The sequence below is a fragment of the Haemaphysalis longicornis genome, unplaced genomic scaffold (assembly GCF_048455015.1).
Source record: "Haemaphysalis longicornis isolate Haplotype H1 unplaced genomic scaffold, Haemaphysalis longicornis Haplotype H1 scaffold_10, whole genome shotgun sequence".
Lineage (NCBI taxonomy): Eukaryota > Metazoa > Arthropoda > Arachnida > Ixodida > Ixodidae > Haemaphysalis > Haemaphysalis longicornis.
The window spans coordinates 96,821,468-96,849,174 of record NW_027526204.1 but is presented as its reverse complement, the minus strand read 5'-3'; the positions used below and the strand labels follow the sequence as shown (position 1 = coordinate 96,849,174).

The window sequence follows — 27,707 nt, the reverse complement described above, 5'->3', positions numbered from 1 at the left end:
CCCCAAAATCAAGAAGATAGAAGTAAAATTACAGCTTTATGTAGCGCAGCCAAACGTTGCCTGTGACGTGCACTGAGTACGAGACTACGGATTGAATGAGACCCTGGTCATGGTCGTTAACATGCGAGGGAATCTTCTAAATTTAGTCATTGTTGCTTTTTCGACCTCAGAAGTAAATCCGCGACTCAAATCAGCAATAGAACTCCGGACTGATGCTCACTAACACAACGCATTGAATCGCTGTAGTAGGTGCACACAAAACCAAGGCGCTATAAAGGGTGCTCATTATTCGCATCCAGGGTCGCTATCGTGCTCACAGGCTTACGTAGCACGATACAAAGGCCTCTTTTCTCTCATTCGCGAGACATGTAAGGAAACAGACGCTTCCTGTCAGCACAACATGGTGTGACCACAAACAGAAATAAAAACGAAAATAATTATTTAGTTACTGGAATCAAAGCTCATTTCCTGCGTTATAGGGCGCGGGTGTATAGAAAAAAGCTCATTATTGATTTGTGGCTGTGATATTGCAGGATGCGTTTTCATATTTACAAAATATAATAAATGCGAAATTTTCGCAATGTTTAACCAAGTTTATTTATCCGCATTTTTCAGTTGAGTACATGTATGCCGTTATGATGATAAAGCAAGTTTTCCAGTATTCGGCCTCAGAGTAGAGTCAGCGCAGCACGCTTAGACGGCGTATAAGATCATTTTCCTGTAATTTTCTGCCCAACGTCTCATAATTTCTATTGTAATTTGGTATCACTGCATGCCCCTCTTGAAGCTCACCATTTGGCCGCTGTTATTTTTGGCCATGCTCGTTTGATGAGTCAGCTATAGCGCTGCAAGGGTCTTGGCTACAAGTTGAGGGCGCCTTTCACATTATGGGGGTGAAATTAAATAACACTGTATTCTGAAAAAAAAAAACAAAACAAAAATAAACTAGCCGTGAGGTGCAGAAAGATACTCGGTTTCAAGCCCCGCTTCAAGTTTGTTTTGTAGGCGCGCCACGCAAAAGTACCGTTCTTTTATTACTCAGCCAGTCTACTCTTCCTAATATACTCTAAAATGTTTTCTGTCACATGGCGAAATTTTTGAACCGCCGCCAGCATTACTTAAGTAAGAAAAATGACCGAGGAATTACCAAACAACTTTTGTCCAATCTCGCATATCTTAGCTAAGTAGCCTGAACCCATGCTTCTGTTTGAACATCACGGCCACTGTCAACTAAGACTGTACATTAATTGTATTCATTACCGCTTCCTGTTTAAATACTGCAGTTTGTGGCATTTTAGGACGCCTTGCCCTGCATTGCGCATGTTTTCTTGGTGCACAACGGGGAGGAAAAAGCTGACTCGTTTCGAGCATCGACCATAGCTCGAAGCTCATATTGGCTCTGTGCAACTGCCTACTTCTCCCTGTTTCCTGGTTGACCAAAGACCAGCCCGAGAAATCTTCAATTTCTCGTGTCCCTAACGAAAACTAGGTTTCTATGCGCCCTGGCCCCTATCCACACGGGAACCCCCCCCAAGCTCAAACTCTGAAAAGGGCTGCTTTGTCGTCTATAGCTTTAAAACCAGCTCTATGTACTCGCTGAACAATGGCAGTGCCCGCATACGTTAAAAATATATCATTTTATAATGTTTCAAACCAAAATAATGGGGCCTTACTATACTTCCTTCGTCAGATCTCACGACAAAATTCCAAACACAGCAAGATTTTCGTTAACTACATACCCACAAGAGCATGTTCAGCTGCCGCCGTCTTTGCAAAAGCTCGTTCATTCGAAATCAGTTAATTTCAACTTATAAAGGTGAAATGTATTCCTCTTGAACGACTTAGCGAAGAAACCACCACATGGCTTAGAGCTCGGTTAAACCAGCTTTCTAGCACGGCTTGAAAGAGTCCAAAACTGGATAATTAGTTTTTTTTTTTTTCTGGAATAGGCATAACTGATCATCAGTCAATTCCCCGAAACAGGCCGTAGCAGGCGAACTCTGTCCATATGGACTTTCGAACAGGTAAGTGCTCGTTGGAGTACTGGTTAGCTGCAACAACTTTTTGTCTGCCCGGGTCCAACGTAAGAGTGCTCACGTTATGGTATAGTTGAGCTCCTCGTAAAGGTCGCCGCTTAAGCCTAACCATTAACAAAAGGGAAGCTGTCCTGGTAGAACATTTCAAAATATTTAATTGTTCCGATCTATCCCTTTCAATGTTGCACAGCAATCGCAGTGCGAAGAATGTAGCCGTTCTTTCATCATCATTATCATCAACATCCGAGTAAGGGCACTGCAGGACAAATGGCCTCTTCCATCCTAGAGTTTCATACAATAACTCTATGTCTTCCATCGTCGACCTTCAACCGCTCCAGTTCTCTGAACTGATTGAAAGACGAAACGTCCTCCCTAACTAAAAATTCTTCGGCCGCCGTTTGCTCTGTCGGTGTTATCTGAACACAACAAAATTCACTTGAATGGCTCAAGCGGTTACTATTTTATTTTTACATTTGGCGTGCGGCGTGTTTCCAACAGCTCGGCGGACTTCAGTTCTGGCACGTAATGACGGCAGAGCATCGGTTAGACGTTGAGCCTAGCCCGCCGTGTAGTACTCCGCATTTTTAGGAACGCGCACCCGACGCAACGCGTAGGACGTCAAGAGCGCATGGCGTGAGGCGAGGATGATGATGATGATGAAGATGATGATGATGATGATGTCCTCAAAGATTTTGGCACGTACCCACAAGGAGGGATTAGCCAGGGCTAAATTGGTTGTTGAAATACGTGAGGACCTCCAAATACTAAACTATTTCCGGAAAGAGGCCGTAAAAGGAAACTTAGTGCGCTGGGCAGCGTAGCTTCGTTGTCGTCTTTGCACTCCCAAAACTCTGCACGGGTCAGCCGAGCCTATTGTTCCTCGTACTGTACACGGTAGATTATGAACCAAAATCTGTTTCTATGTTCCCCGCCCACCACAGAGCCCACACAAAACGAGACCATGCAGTAGAGTATCATGCTATTAGATGCTAGAGGGAAATCTGCCGCTGAAACGGCTTGCTGACGCGAACGCCGCCATAGCAGCTGGAAGAGTTTTCATCCTACTTGGCTTGGCTTGCAATGTGACTTAATTTCGTTCCACAAGTTTATGAGCGAGGCCAAGTAACGATGGAACACTTGTGTTCCCGGTACATAACGGCATGCTCGCTGAACCGCGGCTCGCCTATGCACTGGCGCCTCTAGCATACATTAGTATAAAAACCTTCTATGCATGCATTGTGAGCCGCACAATAAATCTCGGATGTCATCGCTCGTGAATAACCCCCACCGTCAAGCAGCCGTGGCCGAGCGGTTAAGGCGATGGACTCGAAATCCATTGGGGTCTCCCCGCACAGGTTCGAATCCTGTCGGCTGCGCTGAACTTTTTGTTTTCCTTTCTCAATGTTCGTTTTAAATGCAGAGCATTTCCGTAACTCACGATGTCACCCGCGTTGACGTCCGTAGTCGTAGTCCACACCCCTCCCCCTACACTATATAAAAGAAATACTATCCGGCGCCTGGTTTCAATCCCTCGACCCTGCGGGCGGAACGCAATGTACATGGTGCTCTACCCACTGCGCCACAAAGCCGACACAGAATGGGAGGCTACGAACGCGCCTTATATCCTTGACTCATTCAAACTACGTCAAGAAGCTGCTGATACAACGCATTCACTACCACCAACTCCCCAAACACTAAATGTTAACGCAATACACCCAGACCCTATGCGACGCATTTACTCGAGTCCCCCTTTACTGCTGACGAGCGCTCTCTCGTCAGCAGTTGCCACAAGTGCAACAACATTAACGTAACGCAAACTACTTAACGTCGTGCGCCCCCGGAAATGCTCTGCATTTGATCGTGCCCCTCGCGAGGGGGATGTTTTTGTTTTACAATAAACGTTGTTTTAAAACTCACTTTCTTTATGCTTGTCGACTGTTTCCTCAAAACACAAACACAATACAGTGCTTGTATCTTGTGTCCAGTCCCTGACGCTGCTCTCATTCCTTCGGTCATGTACCAATCAGCCCAAGTTTCAGCACTTTACAAGCTATCAATCTGCTGCATTGGCAGCTGTGCATACCGTAAGTGGCCAAGTGTGCAGGAACAAACGGGGGTGCTGCCCCTGCGGCTAGACTGACCGGACTTTCGAAGGGCCCGTCGTCCCGACCACAAGGAAGGTGCACGTCAAGCCGTTCGAAAGAAATGGGGCTCAGAACCTCGCACCTAATACCTGCTGGAAGTGGAGGTTTTCGGGCATGTCAAGCTGCTTAGTGCAGTTTGAGCCCGGGAGAGCATTCAGTGTTGCACCTGTGTGTCTGTGGTAGTGTAGACTTGACCTGACCGCATTACTTAGCGACCGTGGACACGACGGCAACAGTAACGCTTGTTTATGATCGAAGGGGCCGGCATGAGCTTGCAAGGCTAAGTTTGGACAAAGGGCCTTGCAGTTGAGCTAAAGATTCACAAGAATTGAATTCCAAGGCGGTCGCTTTTAGCTCATATTTGGTAGCAATGCTTACAATTCACGCTGAAGTTCAGCGCAGCTTCACTTGAGTAAGAGCTGGGGACCCGCACTTCTATTAGGGATGGATCCATATGCTCAGCCTGAAATTTTCAAGGCTCGGCCAGTTCCGTTTCCCTAGCTTCCACGAAGGGATTAGGCAATGAAGAAGCATCTCAGTCAAAGTATTATCGTGCAAGTCTGGCGCTGAAGGTGGACTACGCTTGTAGTGCCGGCGTGAAAAGGGTGGCACAGTGGCTATTTGAGAAGACTACAGAGGCACCGTAAATACTGTTGTCGACTCGGAGGCCTGTTATTTGCCTGCACCAGTGCGCTCTCGCCAAATGAGCCGGTTTCATCTGCATTTCTTTATTGCATCGGGATAAACCCTGCCAGCAGCTATCTGTTGACCGTGCACAGATGATTTACAAATGATTAATACTCACCAAGGACTGTTAAACGTAATTCGTACAACATTTGGAGTCGCTGTTTTCTGTTTCGCGTGCAAATTGTCCATTTCTGCATACTGGATATCCGATTTTAAATCTATTCAGTCTGTAAAAGCTCCCAGGTCTAATTAAGGACTGCGAAAAAGTTTCACAGGGCACCCTGTGTTTAGGGCTTAAAATGTAATACGCGATAGTGTTACATCACTGTCCAGTGAGCGTGTTGGAACGGAGCTCCTGCATTCACCGGCCATGCTGTCCAAGCGTTGAGGGTCAACTCAGAGAGCGATACTAGCAGCAACGGTTTTACATTCAGGGGCAGACGGAAAGAACGACTCATCAGCGCGACTGGTCAAAAAGTGTTGAATCAACCAACCTGTGAAGGTGCGGTGCGTGCTGAAACCACGTGTCCCCTCTTTATCATGTGCTGCACTGTCGTTGTGGGGTGGTTGTGATTTATTAAAAAAGGAGGAAAGAGAAAAGAACTGGGGATATCGCTGAACTCAACGGTGAGTTCACCCTCATACAACCCATCCAAGGAAGGGAACCTCCGCCCAGACTGTGAGGGCGAACCAACTTGGTGTGCCCGCCACTTTCAGTCTACTATAGACTACGCGCTTGTATCCCCAAGACTGGCCGCCCGAATCACCCAAATGCACATTGACGAGGACAGGCACTGCAGCCTTGGAAGTGACCACAATCGCCGGCCACTATCGTTCTCGGTCTATGCTCACAAGACAAACCGGATGCAGCCCCAGCGGCGACCCCACTAGCGCCTGCCAATCCGTTCAGTAGGACGAGCTGCCCAGGAGTTCGAGGAGTTCCCCCAAAGGAGGAAGGCGCACACGTATTGCAAATTTGTACACACTTTGCGCTCAGTCATGCCCACCCACGTGGTGCTGGATAGACAAGCAGCACATAAATCATGGAACCCATGGTGGGACAAAGAGGTTAAGGCGGCATGGAGGGTGCGTCGCCAAGCCAACCTCGAACACCGGAGGGCTGTGAGAGGTCTAGACGCTAAGACCAGTGTGGTTGCATAGGCACTGTGTCTGGAAGAAAAGCATAAGGTGCAGGCACTTGTGCAGAGCAAGATTGCGGATCATAGCCTTTGGAGTATGCAATCCATAAGGAGTGAAGGCAAATCCGCGGCCCAAAAGTTCTGGACATACGTCTGGTCCTTGGACAGAGCTGCCTCCCAGCCACCTCCTCTCATGGATGTGACAACGGGGCGAGAGGTCACTGAGCTCCGCGAATACCTTACACAGCATTTTTGTCTGGTCTTCGGGTCCGCAGCCTCTACTGGTCATACCCCCTGGTCGTTGAGACGGACAACCCCAATGATCCGTCCGCATCCGAAGGATCGCAAAGCCAGGATGGTCCACGTGGAACCCTGTCGACGCGCTCGGTTGATAGGGCTCTGGCTCGGATCAGTGCTCGCACGGCCCCAGGCCCCGACGACATGCCCGCTAGACTACTCAAGTGCTCGGGTGCTGACTCGAGGGAGCAACTTGCAGAGCTGTTTAAGCCATTATTGAGGGTGCACCTGTCCCCGATGACTGGCATCTGGGCAGTGGGTCTGGATTTAAAGCGGGGTGAGATGCAAGGAAGATACAGGACGTAGGCCCATCACCGTCACCAGCGTGATCTACCGCCTGTTTGCGGGAGTAATCAAGGAGTGGATCTGTGCATGGGCTGAGGCCAAAGGCCTGCTGATAGACCTCCAAAACGGTTTTCGACAAGGTAGGCGCCTAGATGACAACCTGTTCGTCGTTACGCAATGTGCCGAAATAGCACGGAAGGAAGGACGAACGCTGTTGGGCGGCTTTTTCGATCTATAGAAGGCGTATGATAGTGTTCCACATGCGTCCCTCTTCTCCTGCTTGTCTGCTCTCGGCCTGCTACCGCAGCTCTTGTCGACCGTTCAACAACTTACAGACGTAATGTCGTCGCTGCGCAGCTCGGCATCGCAGTGCCTGACCTCATTGTGGTCACGAAAGAAACCAAACAGGGATGCCCGCTCTCACCCGTGCTGTGCATTCTGTATGCGTCCAGACAGGAGTGGGCACTGCTGAAGTCCAACCTTGGATTCAGCCTGCGGTTCAGTACGACCAGTGCGAGTGAAAATCATCGCGTGCCCGCCTTGGCGTTTGCAGACGACCTGGTGGTAGTGGCAGAGAACAGCCAAGACCTACAGGCTCTTCGTGACATCTGCCAGGTGGAAATATCGTGCTTTGGCCTGCGCTTCGATGCGCGCAAATCGGCGGTAGTGCGTCTCGCCGGAGATGATGCTGATTCTACTGCGCTGACTCTGGGTGGATAGCCCGTGACTTCTTACGATGAGTATATAGGTACCTTGGGGTTACCCTCTGCTCCGAGGAAGCAAAGTATACAGCAGGCATGAAAGCGCGCTTCGGAGAGCCGATCACGGCGGATCATCCGCCGGCGGTGCATGTGGGGCTGTAGCCGCTTCCTAATGATCCGCGATCTCTGGAAGCCGGTTCGCGTACCAGGCCTCACATTCGCTAATGCAGTTGTCTGCATACCTCGGCAAAACTGGGCGCCACTTTCTAACACTCACACAGAAAAATATATTTTTCACGCACTCACTCACACTCACGCTCACCAGTCGCCCTCACCACTCGCGCTCATGCTCACTACGCGCCCTTCACCACTCGCACTCTCACGCTCACCACTCGCCATCACCACTCGCACTCACTCACGCTCACCACTCGCCGTCGCCAATCGCACTCACTCGCGCTCGCGCTCAGCAGTCGTCGTCTCCGAACAGTATTAGGGCATTACGACGTCAAAATGCCATTCAAATCATATTCCTCAATGAACACGCCACCAGAGAATTAATTCTATATGGTGCTCCATAGCAGAAGCTCATTGGTGACATATTTCCGAAGCTAAAAGCAATACCGCCATTAACAACCATCACAGCAAGCGGCTTCTGCGAGTACAAGCGCAATAGTGGCGCTCACCGCGGTAAGCCCCACAAATAACAAATAGCGTGAGTTCACTCGCGAGTGGGGAGCGGGACTCGCCGCGAGTGGTGCTCGCACTCGCGAGTGGAGAGCGGGGCTCACTGCTTTTGGGTATGGAGCATAAGTCCACCCTAGACTTGTACCGTCATCGCAAGCAAGAAATCTCCACTGTCGACCAGGGCCGTATACCCAGAGGGGGAAGGGGGGGGGGGCTCCCCCCCCCCCCCCAGAAATCTTTTCCAGGCAGCACGTAAGCAATACATACTGTTGCTTTCAGCAAAACTACCCCCTTCCCAAAATCCATAACACCGCCCCCCCCCACCCCCCCCGAAAAAAATTTCTGGCTACGGCCCTAATATGACAACAGCGTGGCCAGCAGCCTCCTGTTCGAGACGAGGGCAGGAGCACTTCGCACCTTCGTCTACCACAGCCGCTTCGACAACACCATATTGCGTGCACCATGTGCCGACTCTGCGGAGCGGAGGCGGAGACTCGAGAACACCTGGTCCTCCATTGTGCGACTCTCTGGACCACCCCGGTGGATGGCGTCACATTTCCAAGGGCACTAGTAAAAGATGGTTAGGAAGCTTAGTAAGAAAGGGTATCAAAAGAAGGTTATAATTTTGATGGGAAAAAAGAGCAGAGAACAATCTGGGAAGGCATGCAAACATTGACTAGCACAGAAATTCCATAACGTTTATTGTGGGGAGGCGAGGTGATTGTATAGTGGCGTTACGACTAAGGTCGCCGTGCAACGCCACCCCGTTACAAAGGGGAAGCCACTGGGAATCATCATCACTCGGTTTCCCTAAACGCCCGATGGAGGTGGTGACGAGCTAGACGTGAGGGAGAGTGGTGGAGTGGCGGGGCACGTCGCGACTGTGCGGCTAACAGCCACCAAACAGCGACTGACTCATGGTAGACCACTGTGCGCCGGGCCTGATTCAGGCCAGCAGTTTGGGTTGGTCGGTTGGTTGGGCGAGCTCAGATTGGATCGTGAACTCTCTCTCTCTCTCTCTCTCTATATATATATATATATATATATATATATATATATATATATATATATATATATATATATATATATATATATATATATATATATATATATATATATTGTGAGCACATGAGTCATCGTTCTCTCGTAACTGTTAGTCGACTGGCCAATCCCACCTAGCAACTCATCATCAGTGTGGCGCACGCGAGCACCACACCATCTTCTTCATCTTTCATCCTCGCGCCTTCTTGACCATCGCTTTTCGCAACGGCCTCTCGGCGAGGTTGCGTCGTCATTAAACGCGTCCTTCGAGTCGCCCGTGTCCGAGTCTTGCAATATATATATATATATATATATATATATCTGCGTGCGTGTGTGCGAATCGCGCACACACGCACGATCGCGATCACCGCGCGTTCACCGTGGAACACCTCCTTTCGATAACATTCTTGTTTTATGGTGTTAATATAGGCTAAAACCCCACTCCGGTGTCCACCCGCTACATAGGGCAAGCCACTACATCATCATCCTCATCATCATCATCATCAGCAGCAGCAGCAGCACATGAGCACCCTTGCGTGACTGAAGATGGCTTGCGTAACCAAAAGTACATTGACCAGAAGGAGAAGGAAGGGTGAATAAATGCCAGCAAGCACGTACTTTCAATAAAATGAATGCTGGCAGGCACCTGGCTACGCAGTATGAGCCCTCCTACTTTATCACTGAATGTTCACCGATGCGCTCACCCGCGCGCGCGAGGAATTTATGATTATGATATGAATTTTTTCTTGGATTTTTCGTAAGGCTGTATTTTCATTTTTTTTTTCACCTTCCGTTGCTCAACAGTGATAAACAGCGCGAAATTTCAATTGCGCAATAAGTTCAGCTTAATTTGTCGTAAACGGCGAACCATTGCTTAAAAGCCGACTAGCTAATGGAGAGAGAAAGAATAAATGTTTATTGAAAAGGAGAAGAGGTCGGCCTGAGAAATTGATCTTGGGCATGCTACTTCCCTCTGGGGGACCCGGTACTGGGGACAGAAAGATAAAGGAATGAATATGGAAGGTATGGGAATTGACAATAAAAGCGACAAATGAACTATGAACAAGCAGTAAAACCAGTAAACGTCTCACGTACAACGGGCGTTGAATCAGATAACTACAGTTCACTTTTCAGCTAATGGTTACAGTGTACTAGAATTGGATTCTAGTACACTGTATAATGGTTGTTATTCGGCACTTGTATGGCCGCCATTTGCTGTTCGTTTCTGTAGTTCAGACTGAAGTACACGCTCCTGGAAACTCCTCAAACTTGCAATGAAACGTGTTAGTTTTGTTTTGTGCGGTAATAGCTGAACACTTGTCACGTTTAACCTATGTGCGGCAATGTCACCTAATCTAAAAACGTTGGGCAATGTGTAAGGGGCCCCGCTCTGTTGCTTGAGGTGTCGCGCCACTAGAGCGTTTTGTTTTTCCCGCCAGGAAGAATGGTTGTCAGAGGAGAGAAATGGGCGTAACTGGCAGTGTTTTTGTGTAAAATGCCAAACAAACATTTTTTGAGCTCCACATTAGAATAATTCGTACTTATTTAGGCAAAGAAAACATTATCAACGTGCCTGTTATATTTAACTAAACGCACGCCGTAACTAGAACTGCTAGAACTATGCGAAAACAGATCCTGGCAACAGAGATGTCAACATGGCGGCAACTCAAAACCGAAGTGCCAAAAAGGGTGATCGCTTAGCACCTTTTTCGACATAAATTGCCAATTTCCCGTTCTCTACGAAGAATAACTCAAAGCTTCAGCGTATAACAGAGTCTACTGAGAAAAAAACACAAAAGTTTGTGCTGCGCATGCCACTGTCGGCGAACAGGAAGCTCGTTGTGACGGTGACGCGTGAGCGATGATGCGCGAAGCGAAAAATCGATGCACTTTCGGGAACCACGGTCAGGTCGCATGCTTGCGCAAATCCAGGCCATTGTCAGGCGTGATCGAAATTTTTGCGTGCGCAAAATGAGACTCTGGCGCTGTCCGCAACTCGGGTCGTAACACCGTAACCGCGCTGAACAAGAAACGGCCCCTGTGCGAGTGTTTACCGCCGGAATGCCAAGGAGTCTCTCTGAACTTCCGATGTTCTCCGGCGTTGTGTGTTCGTCGTGGAACTACTAGAGCGTGTGTTGTTTTGCGCCAGTGCCGCGCTGTGTGGTGAAACGCCCAAGTCGTGCGCTATGGAAGACGCGGACGATGTTCCGTCGCTCGTGACGAAACTGTGCGTGCTCGTGGCGAGTGGTGCGAAGTCGGATGTACCCGTCAAGAAGTTGAGAGGGCTGGCTTTTTCAATCTTGCTCAAGCTCGACAACCGACCGAAAACACCCAGTGGTTGGTTATTTTGCCTACCGCCGTTTACCAAAAAACGCATGTGTGCAACGGGCTGTACAGGTGCATGCCCCCAAAAGTAAACGGAGCACGGCTTCGTGAAACTAGAATAATTTCTATTTTATGCGGCATCTAGCATGAATAGAATATGTGTGGCCCGATTTTATTCTACGAAGACCTCCTTAAAAATCACTTAAGGCCCGTTCACACTCGCGACGAAAGCGACGGGAATTCCGTTGCATTGTCGCGCGACGATCGTTTTTGTCGAATGGTCTGGACCAATTGTTGTCGCCGCGCGACTGATCTTCTCCAAACGTTCTCCGTTTACTTTTTGGGGCACCTTTACTTCGTGTGTCGTGTGCCTGCATAAAAACTTATCCAGCTTAGCGCAGAGCTTGTCTGCATTACGCAGTCACCGGCATGATTTGTGTAACCTTGCAAAGTACTTCGTCTTGACTATATTCTCCTCTGAAAACCATGGTCTGGCGAAATTTTGGTTGTGATTGTTGTTACACTAAAAGCTATCTGTGACAGATGCTGACATTTTGATTTGACACTAAGAACTAGCTACGTTAGCATGTCAAGGGACTACCAAATCCAAATTCGAGCTTGGTTCATTTAAAAGGGTGCTTCGTTGAATAAAACCCACACCCTTTTTCGAAGCAAACTTCACTGATATAAGCTATTATGTTACAGCCCTGAGGACCATAACAATATTGCTCTAACCCGCCATCTTGCCTTGCGGGCCCTTTGTAAATAAACGCGCTTCTTGCCAACTCCACCCCCCTTATTTTACCATAACAATATGAGGAGAAAAACAGAGAATAGGCATGCAACCCACCAGCCACTTTCTCATGCCAGAATTATTGTGCAATACAGCACACTTGTGGGATTGGCCGAGGCCGACAAAATCAAATACAAATTAAACGGGGATTATAGGCTTACAGGCCAGCTATCAGTGCTCAAAATTCAGTGCATACCTTGGTAGCAGTCAGAAAAAGGGGTGAACAATAGAATTTCCAAGCGGACCGTATACTGAACTACCGTTGTCAAATGTTGTGAAATGCCACCATCGTGCAGACAATGTTCGGGCATACTGGGCACGTCTGGCACAGTACTGGCCAACTGCCATAAGTGAGCCTGTGGGAGCCTGTTTGTTGAGCCATGCCTAGCGTTTTATAAAGCAGTTGCTAAAACCATAACAAAAATATGGCAAGTACAGACCCGATCACAAGTAAACTGAGCACGGGTGCGGTGGGTGAGCGGCATCACTGCGCCACCTAAGCAGGCCAACAAAACCCGAGCGCATTTTGGCGTGGCCTCCTGTCAACCTAAGTTCCGGTTCCTGTTGCACTGCTGTGTTCTGGACACTACATGGAGTCCGAATACTAACCATCCATTTTATGCATCTCCCTCTAATGAATGATTGCTGATGTCGAGAAGCGTGATGCAGAGGGAGAATCAAAACTTTAAGTTAGACTGATTAATTTCTCAGTGTAAAAAGCATCGTTTGCTGCCAGACAAGCGTTGGGGGCCGTATTAAACACCCCTTTAACCCTCTCGGCCCTGGTATCCTGTATTTACGACATTAGGCGAAATTCTTCTAGCTATCTGAGAACAAAACCAAAACAGCTAGTTTTCTGGAAAATAGTTCTTCAAAAATTCCTCTTTCTATACTGGGTGCGCGAGGTATTTGAGAACGCTATTCCTTATCGCCATACACACCAGCAGCCTCATCGTATATATCTAAACGTACGGCTTCTTGTTCGTCGACCCCTTATCATTCATACTGCCCAGTTTGTTTAATTAAAGATGGAAGTGTACAAGTTGAAGCAGGAAATGAAACGCCATGCAGTCCTCGTTGCCCTGGCCGCGCACCACAGTGACTTGGAAGTCGGCAACTTTCTGAAAGTAGCGAAATTTTTCGTTTAATAGGTGCGGACCGAGCTGATATGTTGGGGCGGTGACGTGGCATCTATGGCGAAAAAGAAAAAGCACAGTCAGCAGTCAGACATCGTCAGAACCCCTTAATTTCTCCGGCGGTGGTGTTATCTGTTGTCCGCAATGAGGGTGTCGTCATGGCGCCACACATTTTTGCAGGACTCCGCATTAATGCTGCCACTGTTGTAAAGCCATAGATAGAGAGTGTTTCTAAAGGAAGACCATATGTCTTTCAGCAAGATTTGGTTCCTGCCCACACCGCCTGCGTCACCCAATAGTGGCATGGCTGACAACTTGTGTGACCCCATCACTGCCAACTTGTGGCCTCCTAGATCCCCAGGTTTAAATTCGCCAACTACTATGTCGGGGGTGTGAGAGAGACCGCCTTTCTCACTCATAGGCCAACATCTCTAAGGAGCACCTGATCCATGCATGCAGTCGTTTGCAAAGCCGAATCGAATCGCTTATTGCTGCCTATGGCAAATTCATTGAGTAGTCATGAAAATAAACCACATGAGAGGTACGTCGCAAAGTTTGGTGAAAATATGTCTGATTTTGCTGCAGATATTTTGTTGTGCCTGATGCCAACGTTCTGTTCTCAAATACCTCGCGCACCCGGTACATATCACCATTGTTCGTTTTTTGCAACAGCTGAATTCTAGAGAGAGGAAGGCATTGCAGTGAAGACCAAACTGACATCGGGGTGACCTCGGGGACCGAAGTCCTACTTTGATCACATGGCTGCAACTCAAAAAATACTGTCAACAGCAGCTTTATTTTTTGTATGTGGGCTCACTGATTTTTAAAATTTAAGCAAAGAAGCGATAAGCTTTTGTTGGATTTTAAAATTTAAAGTGCCTAATGACCTAATTAGATGTAGTGCCTCTAAATCGCTAGTTACTTGCACCACAAGCTCAATATTTCGTTTGTGAGTGTATAGGATCACAATAATAAGGAACGCAAAAAATCTTTTTGCTAAAAATAAAAAGTCAGGGTCTGCAGTACAACCAGGAAACAAAATATGTTTTCCCCTGGCTTTACACATTTTATATCAAAGTTGGGAATGTTGGGAAGTTGGTCAAACGTCTTCATTTGCAACAGCAAAACAATTTGGATGACTTTTTTGACAGGCGGCTTCGCTGCGTGTTTGTTTGGGTCTGCTACTCTCCTACCAGCCTGAAATTGAAATATCTTTGCACCACAGGGAGGGATGAAATCTGGAATGCAGCCATCGAAGATCGGGTTCTGGCCAAGGCCTTCGAAATGCAGCTGCATTCGAGGCACTACGAGGCATCGAGGCTCAGAGAGTGCCTCAGCCAGCTCACGGGACAGGACCAGCGTTGCTCACGTGAGTGCCATGCACGTACATCTACCAAATTGCCGTATTTTAGCGCATATAACCCGCCCCTGCATATGATCTGCACCCCCACTTTCAGCCCGCCGGAAAAGAAAAAAAAATCCTTGCGTATTGCCCGCACATTTGATACAGGAAAGGCTGCACCAAAGCTATATACTGCTCAAGCAACACATCACATACTATGTAGGCAGAAAAAGGGTATATTTAGCAAGTAGAATACACAAACTGCGAGGTGAAAGTCACAGTTCACTAATAAAATTCAGTTAGAGCGTGCTCGTCCTTGTTTTTTCTTCCTTGTCTTGTATGATTTGCGCAATCGCTGCCGTGGAAGGCTTAGTCAGTGTTACTGCGTAGGAGCTTCACGGCACAACGCGCATTGCCATGAAGCTGCACCAAAGAAAAAATCTAGTGTATTTTCCGCACCCCTACTTTGCGACTGAAATTTTCGCATTCCTGGTTCTGGTTATACGTGCGAAAATACGGTAATGTCTGAATTGTGGCCAGTTGGTGCATGCTGATCACGAAAACAGCACAAGGCGAAATGAAATTAACTGAATGAAATGAACCGAATTGACGTCGGAAGAGTTCATTTCATGCTAGCGGGGCTCTGTGTTTTCCTGCATCATCCTTAAAGGGAAGGTGAAGCGGTTTTAGAATTAAAAGAAAAGTTGACTAGCCGCAAGTACACATTGAATAGTTCATGTGTACGAAATATTTTCGCAATACATGCAATAGAAGCGGCGCAATGAGCAAACAAAAGTGGCCCGATGCCCCGCCCCCATCTCGCCGCGCGATGCCGGAAGACCGAAGAGCGCGGGCGAAAACCGCCTGAAAAACGTCATACCTGGACTTCCGGCCGGATCGGCCGCCTCGGCCATGCTCTTTTCGCCGTGTTTGCTTGTGAATGATACTTGTTGTTGTTGTCGTTGATAGCACTCATTTGTACAATTTTCGTGTTCAAAAAGTATGCACGAACGCCAAACGAGGCATACGTTATCATGCCGTATTCCTAAGCAGAATAATGCCACGCCGGGATGCTTGATAACATACGGAAGCGACAGCCGAGGTGGCTGTGCTTGATGACAGAGAATATACTATACTACGTTAAAGACTTTGTAAACCGCTCCAATGCGGGTTTTTTTTTTTTTTTTATGCGACGGACGTGAATGTTCACATTAGATTCTAGATTTAAGAAGGATGGGGAATACTGCTGAACTTTGGCCGGGGTTGTTTCGTTCCATTCCAGAAACCAAGTCACATTTGTTCAGGAAATACTTGTTTCGTTAAACGCGTCGGTTTTCTTTCCCTATGGGCTCAGGACAGTGTTAAAAAAAACAATTTTTTGGCGAAACTAAAACAAAGGGCCAATCCTGATAGAAGTTCTCTCCCGGCTAAGAGGTAATTAAACAGTATTCTTACAAAGTAAAAGAACCAAAACAACCAGATTACTTATTTTGCAAGTATGCATGTCACGATAAGGTGATGTTTGTCTGGAATTAAAAAAAAAAACACCACTCCGAACCACCACCGTGCCATAATTTGTGTTGACTGCGGGGGCCTAATTTTTCGTCCAAGATTCCGTGTGGCTGCATATTATAACCTGGCAAGCACTTGTTGTCACTGAACCTCAAGTGTGCTCCAGTGATAGTCGGTGATATATATATATATAATGATGATACTAAAAAAATTGGGAGCGAAGAGTAAATATACGGCCTCTGTCCGACTAGCGCGGTAAATGCTTAAATCTAGTAATGCTGAAACAGGCCAACGATTCATTATCACAAACGTTTGGTGATTGTTACATAAAGTAACGTAACTACAACGTAACTGCCTTGTCCGACTGGTCTGTTAATTATAACGAGGTGGCCGTAATATTGTAGCAGAATCCCAGCTGAAAAAAACCATTGGCCGACCAATTGGGCCAATTTGCCACCCAATGGGTCCAAATGGAAACCCAATTGGAGCGATCCGAAATGGGCCCATTGGCTCGATTAGGATGGCCAGTTGGCCCAATTGGACCCATTGGCTCCAACTATAAAGTTAATACTACTGACTGCTCCAACATGATGACCCCATCGGGGAGCCATTTTGGATAGTATCTGGATAGTATTCAATTACGACATCAATTGGCTGAAATTTAATTCTCTCTCTCACTCTTAATTTGAAACCTTCAGAAATGTTCAGAACTTCAACCTTTACAAATGTATATTTATGAGGCAATTAATTTTGATATTACAATCAGCCATTCAAGATAAAGTCCTTAAAAAAACATAACAAACAAACACTAATGAAAACTTTCCGACACGAGTAGCAAAATTGTTTTGAAATAAAACCCCGATCCGATCCAATCCAATCGAATCCAATCCATAGACGGACAGTGGACAAGTTGTATTCAACGTGGTGTTGGCGGTGTAGGTTGTAGGCGTGTTGGTCGGTTGCACATGCAGTCTTCTCTGACTGCATTGGAAATGTAGGGTGGTCTGCAAGAGTGTGAGAAGTGGCACGATGATGTCGCACACCCATAGCAGTGTGCTTCAAGATGCATCTTTACGCTGAACGCCGCTAAGCCTCGCACCGAAGGAAGCGTGTCTCTTTGTGAGTATACTGTTTATATGTGAGTTTTCCTTACCATTTTCACTCCTCATAGCGTGAGCGGTGTTATTAAGAATTAATTTGTCTGCCTAAATATATTTCAGGGCTGTTCATGTTACGATTGACGACATCGCCGCGCAACGCAGTTCGCCATGCACGGGACGTTGTTGAAGAGGTGAGCTCACGCCACGCAACATTTCAGTGCCTTGTTGTTTTAATGCGCGAAACTGCGGTTTATTATAAAGTTAACCCATTGTTCGCTTTTGCCACTCACTTTGTGAAGGTCCAGCCAGCCTGCGGCGAGCGGAGCGCGGCATGGACAATGGCCTGTGAAAAATTGCTTAAACGACGAACTGTCTGCATGCTGTGTATACAAACAGAGCAATAAAGATATTCATTCATTCCAAGAGTTCTTGTATTTGTGATACAGGTAACCAGCGCACTGCAGCGGCAGCTCAGATGGAGTGGCTGCGGCAGTGGGATGAACCAACTAAAAGTGCAACAAGTTGGCGGCCAATGGGAAGACCTATTGGCGTTCCAATAGGTCGGCCAATAGGTCGCCTAATTGGCCGGCCAATGGGTCGCCCAATTGGACGGCCAATGGGTACGCCAATGGGTGCCTAAAACATCATTGGCCGACCAAATGGTCGACCAACTGGCCGACCAATTGGTCGACCTATTGGAACGCCAATAGGTCGGCCAATGGTTTTTTTCGGCTGGGATGCGCAACGCACAAGCGAAAATCAAGCCCTGCTACAGCCAGTAATGCTGAGCAGGCACTAGTATGCTGCAGTGTTTTCAGAATAAATGCATGTGAAGCAGTAAGACGCCACTCATCGAAGTGCAGCTAGCAATCGCGGAGGCGCCGTAGCGCCGCTGCCGAAATGGCGCGCGCGTGTGGGTCTGTGTACGGGGATGAGTATGGTGGGCGACAACGAACAAAGGAAATGCGGAAGCAGAGTCTGCTTGTTGGTTTATGCGTGTACCGGCAAGATGTGTCTCGCATATACGTTTACAGCGCATGAACGCTATTTTTTCGCGCAGTGCAAGTACGTGCTTTTCGCTGGTACATTGTTTAGAAAACGCCCATTAATCTTCGGCATAAATGGTTTTGTGTATAATAAGAAACAGTTAAGGCAGTACCTAATATTAACATAAGGTATAAAATCCCCCCTATGCTGGTTGCCTAATTCAAAAATATTTTGATGGAACCCACTAGTCGACGTCACAGTCACTTCTTTGGGGTTGTCTGTCGTGTAAAGCAAATTTAAGCTCCAAGATAATTGAACCAACAGCACGGGAAAATATAAAACAAACTTCCAGTCATGTGCGAAAATTAAACTGCAAGCTAAACTGCTGCAAAGGCAACCGTGCGATCGTTCGCAATGCTTCTGACAACCCGCGCGGCCGAAGGGTGTCCTCCTCTGACGTCATGACTGGCGCAACCAATCAGGGGCGTCAAAAGACGAAAAGCGCGCGTCTTTCAAACGGGGCCGCGCTTTTTGCAAGATAAATGCCACTTGGACTCATGTACGATAAATTTAAATGTGATATTCGGAATCAGCGCGCAAGAAACTATATAACTGTTAATCTAACTCAAATTTTTTGGAAAGCGCTTCAGCTTCCCTTTAACCTCTGCTTTTGTGCCAGTGCTCGTCTCGCCGCTTTCCTGTTCATGTACTGGCGACCTAGCTTCACTCAGTGGCCAAAACTTGGCGCCTATGTTTTCATATGGAAGAGGGAAAGAAGCAATGGTTGTGGGTGAGCTTTTGGTTTGTTATGAGGAGCCTTATGGCAGATGATAAGTTTAAGCATAGTAGCCTGTTTATCGTTGCTGTCTTTTTGCCCCAGGATTACAGTAAGCCTCAGTCAGTTGCTGGCTATCGTGTGTTTTGGGAATATAGAAATGTGGCAGTCCAAGCCGGTGGTGGAGTCAAAAGTGCATTCGAGGGTTGGGGGGGGGGGGGGGGGGGGTGCTGAAATAGAAGCTGGGTAAGTGGGCAAGGTAGTAATCTTTTTGAAGAAAGGAGGAGGGCACTTCAGGAATCGTCGTTTCCTCTTAACAAAACAAAACAGAGTAATGCTGTTGGAATAAGTGTCCAATTAAAAATGCATTTGTGAGGTACCGAAGCACTCTTTTTTTTTTCCTTTTGGCAGAAAAAGGTGAATTCTGCCTGGTAGATTACGACAAAATATTGGCAGTCTCAACTGGCAGACAGTTGGTGGACAGTGACATTATGTCGGTATGCAACCCCACTAAGCCAGCAACTATCCAGTGAGGTTTGCACGAGCTTACACATAGATTGCAGTCTTTTTTTTGTCTTCGTTCCCCTTCGTTCCCCCGCATAAAGCTGTCGAGGATTGCTGGTGATAAAATCAGCACGAGATTTTTTTAAAGTCCGGGCTTGCTTCTGAGGGAAAGAACGCTGTTCAGCTGCCGCACTCCTTCGTATAACACCTCTGGTTAAAGGAGCCATGAAAACAAAATACAAGTTTGTGTTATTCGAACGATTTCGTTTTTGGTAGTGCCCCCAGCGCTTGTCTGTATGCAAACGATGCTTCATTCACTGAGAAATACTTAATTCAAGTTAGCATTTTGATTTTCCCGCTAAATCACGCGTTTTCGTGGTCTGCAATGACATCACGGCAACCGACCGCTCTGCAGCCGATTGGGAAGCCTTGTTTACCGTTAGTAAACCTAGATGGTGCCACCATACGGCAGCAAGCCGTTTTCTGTCTTTGGTTTGTTTTTGACCGTATTTAAACCTGGCTTGTTTTTGTTCAAGGAGAAAATAATCGTTTCGTGAAACATAGTGCTCGCTCGACAAATATGGTCACGTAAGACACTGTTGCTTGCGTCAATCGGCCAGCGTCGTCCTAGACAACACCGAAGCCCCACACTCCTGTGCAGCTAAACCAAGCATAGTGCGCGCAGTACCAACAGCAGTACGCATCGGTACTTGTATGTTTACGTGTGCTTTCGTAACTTCCACTATTTGTCCCACCATTCTTACGGCTTTAAAAAGAATGTGCCCTAAATTTAAGTGCAAATAGCTCGTTCGGCAGGCTTATAAGCTCTGCCTAATTTGCGTTTGCTTTTGCCGCCCTCCGCCAATCGCAGAGCTGGCTGGTACGACATCATAGGTTCCGTTGCGGGAAATGAGCTAGTGGGTCGCATGGCCATTCATTTTTTTTCTTAATTTAATTATGTAGCTTATTTGAGAGAAGTTTTCATTAAAAGTGGTGTCAGTATGATTCTAATGAGGCAATTTTTTGAATGAACCAAACTTGTGTTTTCTCTTCATTGCTCCTTTAAGGGGGGAGGTTGGAATTGGAGCAAAATTTTTTGCTTTTTGACATAGATTAATGAAACTTGGTAGGCACTTTGAAAAGCACTCTAAATGGTGAAATTTAGAATTTAATAATGATACCTTCAATAGTTTTTGTTACGAAGGTTTACATGTTGCCCGCTGGTGGAAAGCCTAGCAAGGTATTGGCACATGGCAGGAAGTTCGGAATACTTACCAGTTGTAGTCAAAGAACACTGCAGGGCCTGACATTCTTTGATTTTTTTTTTACACCCTTCATTTTTTTTACAGAGAACATTATTTTCACCCGTACCCAGTAGTATACAACTGACTTGGCCATAAATATCACATAACTGGGCCCTAAAATGAAAATCTGAGACTGTCATGCCCGCAGAACTCTTCAAGGATTGAAATAAAAAAAAAGGGTCAAAATCCCCAGTGGTTGCATGATATCCTTTCCACGAGCAACGAAGAACTCATAAAATGCACTTCTGAGAAAACGGCTCTTGAAGGTTACACAGACTTCGTAATTTTAAACCGCGCCAGCAGCATATTCCTTGCTGTCCTTGCTTGTGGGCAACCTCACAGACCTTTGCCCTTTGATTTGGTGCATCTGGGATGCCTTCCTGGCCCATTGGAAGTTTTCATGTGCAGGCCTTCAGATGGCAGAAGCACCAGTTTTACGCTTAAACTGTTTTCACCGGTTAGGTCGGCTCAGTGACAGTACAATCACGGTGTTAGATGTGCCACTTGCGAAGGGCTTGCGCTCAAGTGTCGAGAATACCTGTTACACCGGAGTCCTAGCCCCAAACAGCTCTTTGTTGAAACATGATACGTGTGGAAATATTACCCAAAATCATTTCACTCATTGCCCAGAACACTTGGTGAGCCCAAGGATGCGGGTTCGATTCCCGGCTGTGCCGGCCGCTTTTCTGATGGAGGCGAAAAGCGCAAGCGCCTGTGTGTTCGAGATTTTGGTGCACGTTAAAGATTTTCAGGCGGTCAAAATTAATCCGGAGCTCTCCACTACGGCGCGCCTCATCGCCTGTGTAGCATTGGCGCGTTAAACCCCAGAATCAATCAATCAATCACCCGCCGCGGTGGCTCAGTGGCTAAGGCGTTGCGCTGCTGAGCACGAGGTCGCGGGTTCGATTCCTGGCCGCGGCGGCCGCTTTTCTGATGGAGGCGAAAAGCAAAAACACCCGTGTGTACGAGATTTCGGTGCACGTTAAAGATCCCCAGGGGTCAAAATTAATCCGGAGCCCTCCACTACGGCGTGCCTCATCGGCTGGGTTGCGTCGGCGCGTTAAACTCTACAATCAATCAATCAATCAATCAATCAATCAATCAATCAGTCAGCCCAGAACAGTTTCACACTGTTACTACACGTAAGCAGTCAGTCTCAACTCTCTCTGCCGAATTTTTTTTTTTTTTTGTCCAGTTCTTCGTAATCATTGAGTCTTTCATGCCTATGTGTCAGCTGCTGCACCCTTGTACACCCACGTGGTGCCACTAATTCAACCACGAAGTCCATGGGGCTTACTCCTCTTTTGTGTTTCTTTTCCTCGTTTGACTTGCAGCGGAGGTGCGGGCATGCCTCGAATTCCTGCTCCACATGGCAGACAGTGGTCCCCCGCGCAGGCCACTGGAGAGGCCGCGGCTTTTCGAGCTCCCACCGATTGTGCCAGGGAGCACGCAGGTGAGGGTACAAGTGCACCATCTTGTTATTCTCAATGTGACCTTGCCTGATTCATGTCCGGAGGATGCTTAAAGGGGCCGTGCAGACAAAGTATGTTTTATTCCAAAGATTTGGTGTTTTTTACTGCCCCCAGCACTTGTCCGGTAGCAAACGATGATTTATTCACTGAGAAATTAATCAATTTAAGTTAAAATTTTGATTCTCCTGCCAAATGGTGTGTTTCGTGACGTTTGCAATGATGCAACAAGGACAGGTCCTCAAGCGAACGTTAGTCCGCCATTTAGTCTGCAGCGGTCTGCGGAAGGCCTTGTTTACCGTCAGTCCTCCTAGATGGCGCCACCATGCTGTGCAGGCCTGCTGTCCGCCCTCACTTTGTTTCTGACTGTGTTTGCACCTGGCTTGTTTTTGTTACGGTAGGTAGTAATCGTTTCATGAAACATGGAATATCCTCGACAAACAGGGTCACGTGAGACAGTGTCGCTTACACCAATCGGCCAGTGTTGTGGGAGGCAACCCCAAACCGACAGACTTCTGTGCAGTTAAAAAAGCATAGTGCGCGCAGCACCAACAGCAGTGCACACTGGTACTTCTATGTTTAGGTGTACTTTCATAGCTTCTATTGTTTGCCTTACTATTCTTACAGCTACAAAATGAATACGCGTTACATTCAAGCACAAAGAGCTCGTTCGGCAAGCTTATAAGGCCTGCCTAACTAGCATTTGCTTTTGCCGCCCTCAAGCACAGCTGTGCATGTTACGTCATAGGTTCTGTTGCGGGAAATGAGAAATTTCCCCGCATTTCCCCGAGGGGAAGAATGTGAAAGTGCGAATGCATGAGTTGAATTTGCGCGGTTCGGTAATGTTCGCGAAAGAGAGATCACACACACACACACAACTACAAAGAAAGAAAGATGCATTTATTCACAGACACCTATTTGTGTTGTCGTTGTACTTGATTGCTAGAGCGGATCTCAGCTTTGAAATTTCGTGTCAGTACTCCTTTAAGCGGGTGCATTAGCCCTTCTCACGCCCGATTCCTGGCCAATCCCCCACGTGGGTATGTGTCATGCACAGACACCTATTTGTGTTGTCGTTGTACTTGATTGCTAGAGCGGATCTCAGCTTTGAAATTTCGTGTCAGTACTCCTTTAAGCGGGTGCATTAGCCCTTCTCACGCCCGATTCCTGGCCAATCCCCCACGTGGGTATGTGCCATGTCAGCGGCCAGGCAGCGCGCGCCCATCTCCCCCCGTTGCCAAGGAAGACGAGGAGATTCCTGGCCAATCCCCCACGTGGGTATGTGCCATGTCAGCGACCAGGCAGCCAGGCCCATCTCCCCCCGTTGCCAAGGAAGACGAGGAGCGCGCGCACCCGCAGCTGTTGCTATGTGGACGGACGGCGGTCACCGGAATTCAGGGTCGCTTATAAAGTGCATTCGCACTTAATAGTGGGTCCCATGGCCATTCCCCTTTTTTCCTCATTATATGGCCTATTTGAGCGAAGTTTACCTTCAAAGTGGTGTCAGTATGATTCTAACGAGGCAATCGTTTGAATGACCCAAACTTGTGTTTTCTCTGCATAGCTCCTTTAATTAAGCAGCACGCCTTTTTGGGCAATTGCTGTCAAGTGCCAAGAGAATTCTCATTGGAACTGCGGAGGTAACAAGTCAAAAACACGGAATAAGGGAATTTAGGGTCAAGCTCTAAAGCTTCAAGAAAGTAGCCGCTTTGGACACATGAGTGGTACATGTGCGTGCATTTCCCCACTCGTCATCACTGAACCCATTAAAAGATGTGTTACTGCAGCTGGCGTAGACAAATAATCCAACACAATGATTTACTCTAGAGTTAAAATCGGAAGTCGCGGGGGGCACATTCATTCCTGAGCACCTCGCACTTCTAACCAGTAATTGCATCGTTTATTTATGCATCATCGTGCGCGCCTTGGATGCAGTTTTCATCAGAGTTCTTCAGTATAATACTGCAGTTTTAAAACTCCGCTTCAGAATCTGGGCCGCGCGAGCACTCCTGCTTCACTGAAGCTGAGGAGCAAAAGTATTGGTGCGCCACCTAGGGGACAAAAACCAAACTTTGCTAAACATGTACTGAATCATACGACTCAGTAGAATAAATAAAACAAAGCTTGCTTTTCAAAAGAGATAACATCAAATTAGGTATTGTTTACTTATGTTGCCGCGGTTTCCCTTTTACGAATTACAGCAGTAGCCCCAAGCACTTGGGTACTAGTTCAACTCTCGGTCAACAGATGGCAATGTGCCCTGTGCTTGCCCCTGCTTGCCCCAGTGCAGAGGGTGGTGTATGTTGAGCAACTCTGGTTGCTGTGCCATGTGTGATGCCATAGTAAAGAGCTGGCCGGCTTTGGCATAGGCCACAGCTGAGTGGCTTTGATACGCATTAATGCGTCATTCGTCACTGAAGAACAAAGTGTATGACAACCACATCTCACCGGTACTCACCTACGGGGCAGAAACTTGGGGGCTCACTAAGAGGGTGCTACTTAAATTGAGGATGACTCGGCGCGCAATGGAACGGAAGATGACAGGTGTAACATTAAGGGACAAGAAGAGAGCGGAGTGGGTCAGGGAACAAACGTGTATTAAGGACATATTAGTAGAGATTAAGAAGAAGAAATGGACGTGGGCAGGGCATGTAATGCGAAGGCAAGATAACCGTTGGTCATTAGGGGTAACAGAATGGATCCCCAGAGAAGGCAAGCGTGGCAGGGGGTGGCAGAAAGTTAGATGGGCAAATGAGATCAAGAAGCTTGCGGGGATAAATTGGTCGCAGTTAGCACAGGACCGGGGCAATTGGAGATCCATGGGAGAGGCCTTTTGCCTTGCAGTGGGCATAGATAGGATGATGATGATGACGGCAATGATGATGATGATGAATGCGTCATGAGTGTTAGAGTGTCGTTATTCCAACCTTGTCAGAGACCAACCAACCAGGCTCTTGTCGAACGCATCTCGTACTGTTTAAGTGAAGGCAAATTGACGTGGAATGTAGCTTGATATGAACACTCACATTGTGTTCCAAACAGTTTTGGCTCATTTGTGTGTGAAGTGCATTGCAGTTAGCCATCAGTGAAGTGCTCGTAGAGGTTCCCCTTACAAAAAAAAGGGGCACTTTTTTAGCTAAGAGTTATAATTCACAGCACCAGGCCAGTAACACTTGAGGTTGAGCATCCGTTATTACACATTCTCAGGGATGGCATTGAAAAAAAAGAAAAGAGGCCTTGCAAAAAGGTTCCTTAACAGCAATCACGCTCAGGATTTTTTTTTTGATCCACTGATTGCAGGCCCCAAAGCCAGTTTGCCTTGTGCCAGGCATCCCTGCATTTCCAGAATTCTCAAGGTAAGTTTTTTTTTTCTTTTTTAAAGATAACATGAGTCTCTGGGCCATTTGTTTTTTGTAAGGGCATTTGGGCCCTAAATTAGATATGTTCTAATTAGGTGCCAAGTATTAGTATTTAGCTTGTAGTTTGTAAGATTTTCGTCCAACCTTGCATGACTATTCAGGTTGTTGTCCAGAGAAAAAGAAGTGAAGAGACTGAGGTCTAGCATGCCAAACGGTTCTCTACCCTTCAGCGACAAGGAAGCAGGTCGCAGAAAAGTAGATTAGCCAGCAGAACTACAGTGTGTACCAAATGTGTCGCTCAGTGGCAAAAGGCATCATTGTGCTTCTGAGCACAACAACGCAGCACAGCGCTACAACCGAAGAACACAAAAAGCCCGATGTATAAGAAATGAAGCTCGCTAGTACGGATCCTTGAGCAAGTTGGTGTGGCGATTTTGACGAATTCATAGCTCAAAGAACGAGGACAAGAAAGAGGGCACTTAACACAGCGTTTTGCGCTGTGTCGTGTGTCCTCTTGTGCATTTTCTTTGCGCAATGAATTCGTCAAAATCGCCACACCAACTTGCCCAAGGATCCGTACAACAACGTAGGTTCAATCTTGTCTGTGGTGGCTGTTTTCCTGATGGAAAGGAAAAAAGTCTGTGCATATGTCTGTGTGTATGAGATTTTTGCACTAAAAAACTGGTGAATGTTAATTAAAGGGACCATGATGACAAAATACAAGTTTGATACATTAAAAGGACTGCTTTGTCCCGACAACAGTGATACCAATTTTATCGCAAACCTCAAACAGGTAAGGGAGATACATATTGAAGAAAAAGTGAAGGAAGCTCACACTAATGCGTAAGACTTGAAGGTAGTGAAGCGGTACGCAACCTTCACGGCCATCACGAAGGTTGAAGTTCGCGATTGTAGCTGATTTTCATTATCGCTGCTGCAACGACCTTTACTTCATTATTGTTTTTGTAAGTGTGAGCGTGTTTCATTTTTTGTGAAGTGATAATCATTGGACATCACCTTGAAGGGGCGGACGCTGTGACGTGTTACTCTCGTTCCGAGTAAGTGTTGGCACGATTACGGCAAACGCTCGAGTTTTTCTTTTTTATTTTTGGCCTGTCCAATCTCCCTAAGTGGGTATGCTTGGCTTGACAAACGGGCACTGGGGACGCAGGGCGGTCGTCACGAGGCACACACACTCAGTCACTCAGCATTTTCTTGGTTTTGTCAACTGCTGGGCGGCCGCCGCGAGGTGTGCACTCACAGGCACGCACTCGGCAATTACTTGGTATAAACTGCGGACACAAAAAATTACGATCTGCTAAACAGCTTCGCTGCTAAAACAAACGAAGCAGCGTCGTCCCCTAGCCACTTTCCGGCCATTTCTTTGTGACGTCATGTGATCTTGTTTATGCGACTGCCAGCGGCTGACCTATGCCACCGCCAAGAGACGTGACTGGGCGATTGTAGTGGGACGTTTCGTTCCTTTTGATTGTATCGTTTGAATGGTAACATGCAGTTAGCACACTGGGAACTATGCCTCTAGTGCTGTTACATTATTACATCACTGTAGCGGGAAATTTGAAATATTTACAACATTTCTTCAAGTTCTTCATTTAGAAAAAAAAAATCCCGGGCCATCTTCACTAACGCGGAACATAGGCAGGGGGCGAAGCATGCAGTGTATGAATGCATGCTTGGCACCTTGGCGTTTTTTTGCCCTCGGAGATGAAACCATTGGAGGGTAGAGGTATACAGCTTTGCTGTAAAAGTCTCGTATCTTTGACGTGCGCAGCTCTCTAGCGCGAGGCGTAGACGAGTGTGGCGGTGTTTTTCTAGTATGCATTGTATTGTAGCGCAAGGCGTAAACAAGTTTCCCGGTGTTTTAGAACCGTGACTACATGTGACGACGACGACGACGACAGGAGACACCAACAGCCCCAGCCCCGAAGGGGTTTCACCCCTAAAAAGCATCTTTTGTAACTGGAAAGGGAGCTGAATGGGTTACCAAAGGCTGGTTGTATTTTGTCTTCATGTCCCCTTAAACCAATGCTATGCAAATATCTAACAAGTATAGTGCATAGCTAGTT

The 27,707-nt window shown here is 47.1% G+C and overlaps 1 protein-coding gene and 1 non-coding gene across 3 annotated transcripts in view; both read left to right on the top strand.

Annotated features, from left to right (window-relative positions):
* Positions 1 to 3,330: 3,330 nt before the first annotated feature.
* Trnas-cga (transfer RNA serine (anticodon CGA)) lies at positions 3,331 to 3,412 on the top strand. Its single transcript has one exon. It is a non-coding gene; the product is annotated as a tRNA-Ser (tRNA).
* Positions 3,413 to 10,662: 7,250 nt separating this feature from the next.
* Positions 10,663 to 27,707, top strand: part of Grip163 (gamma-tubulin complex component 6) — a 98,302-nt gene continuing 81,257 nt past the window's right edge. For both annotated transcript variants that reach the window (XM_077690091.1, XM_077690092.1), the window contains exons 1-4: positions 10,663 to 11,351; positions 14,494 to 14,637; positions 22,127 to 22,245; positions 25,562 to 25,617. In XM_077690091.1, coding sequence (XP_077546217.1) covers positions 11,201 to 11,351; positions 14,494 to 14,637; positions 22,127 to 22,245; positions 25,562 to 25,617 — 470 coding nt within the window. In that variant the 5' untranslated portion in view covers positions 10,663 to 11,200. The remainder of the gene's footprint in view (positions 11,352 to 14,493; positions 14,638 to 22,126; positions 22,246 to 25,561; positions 25,618 to 27,707) is intronic.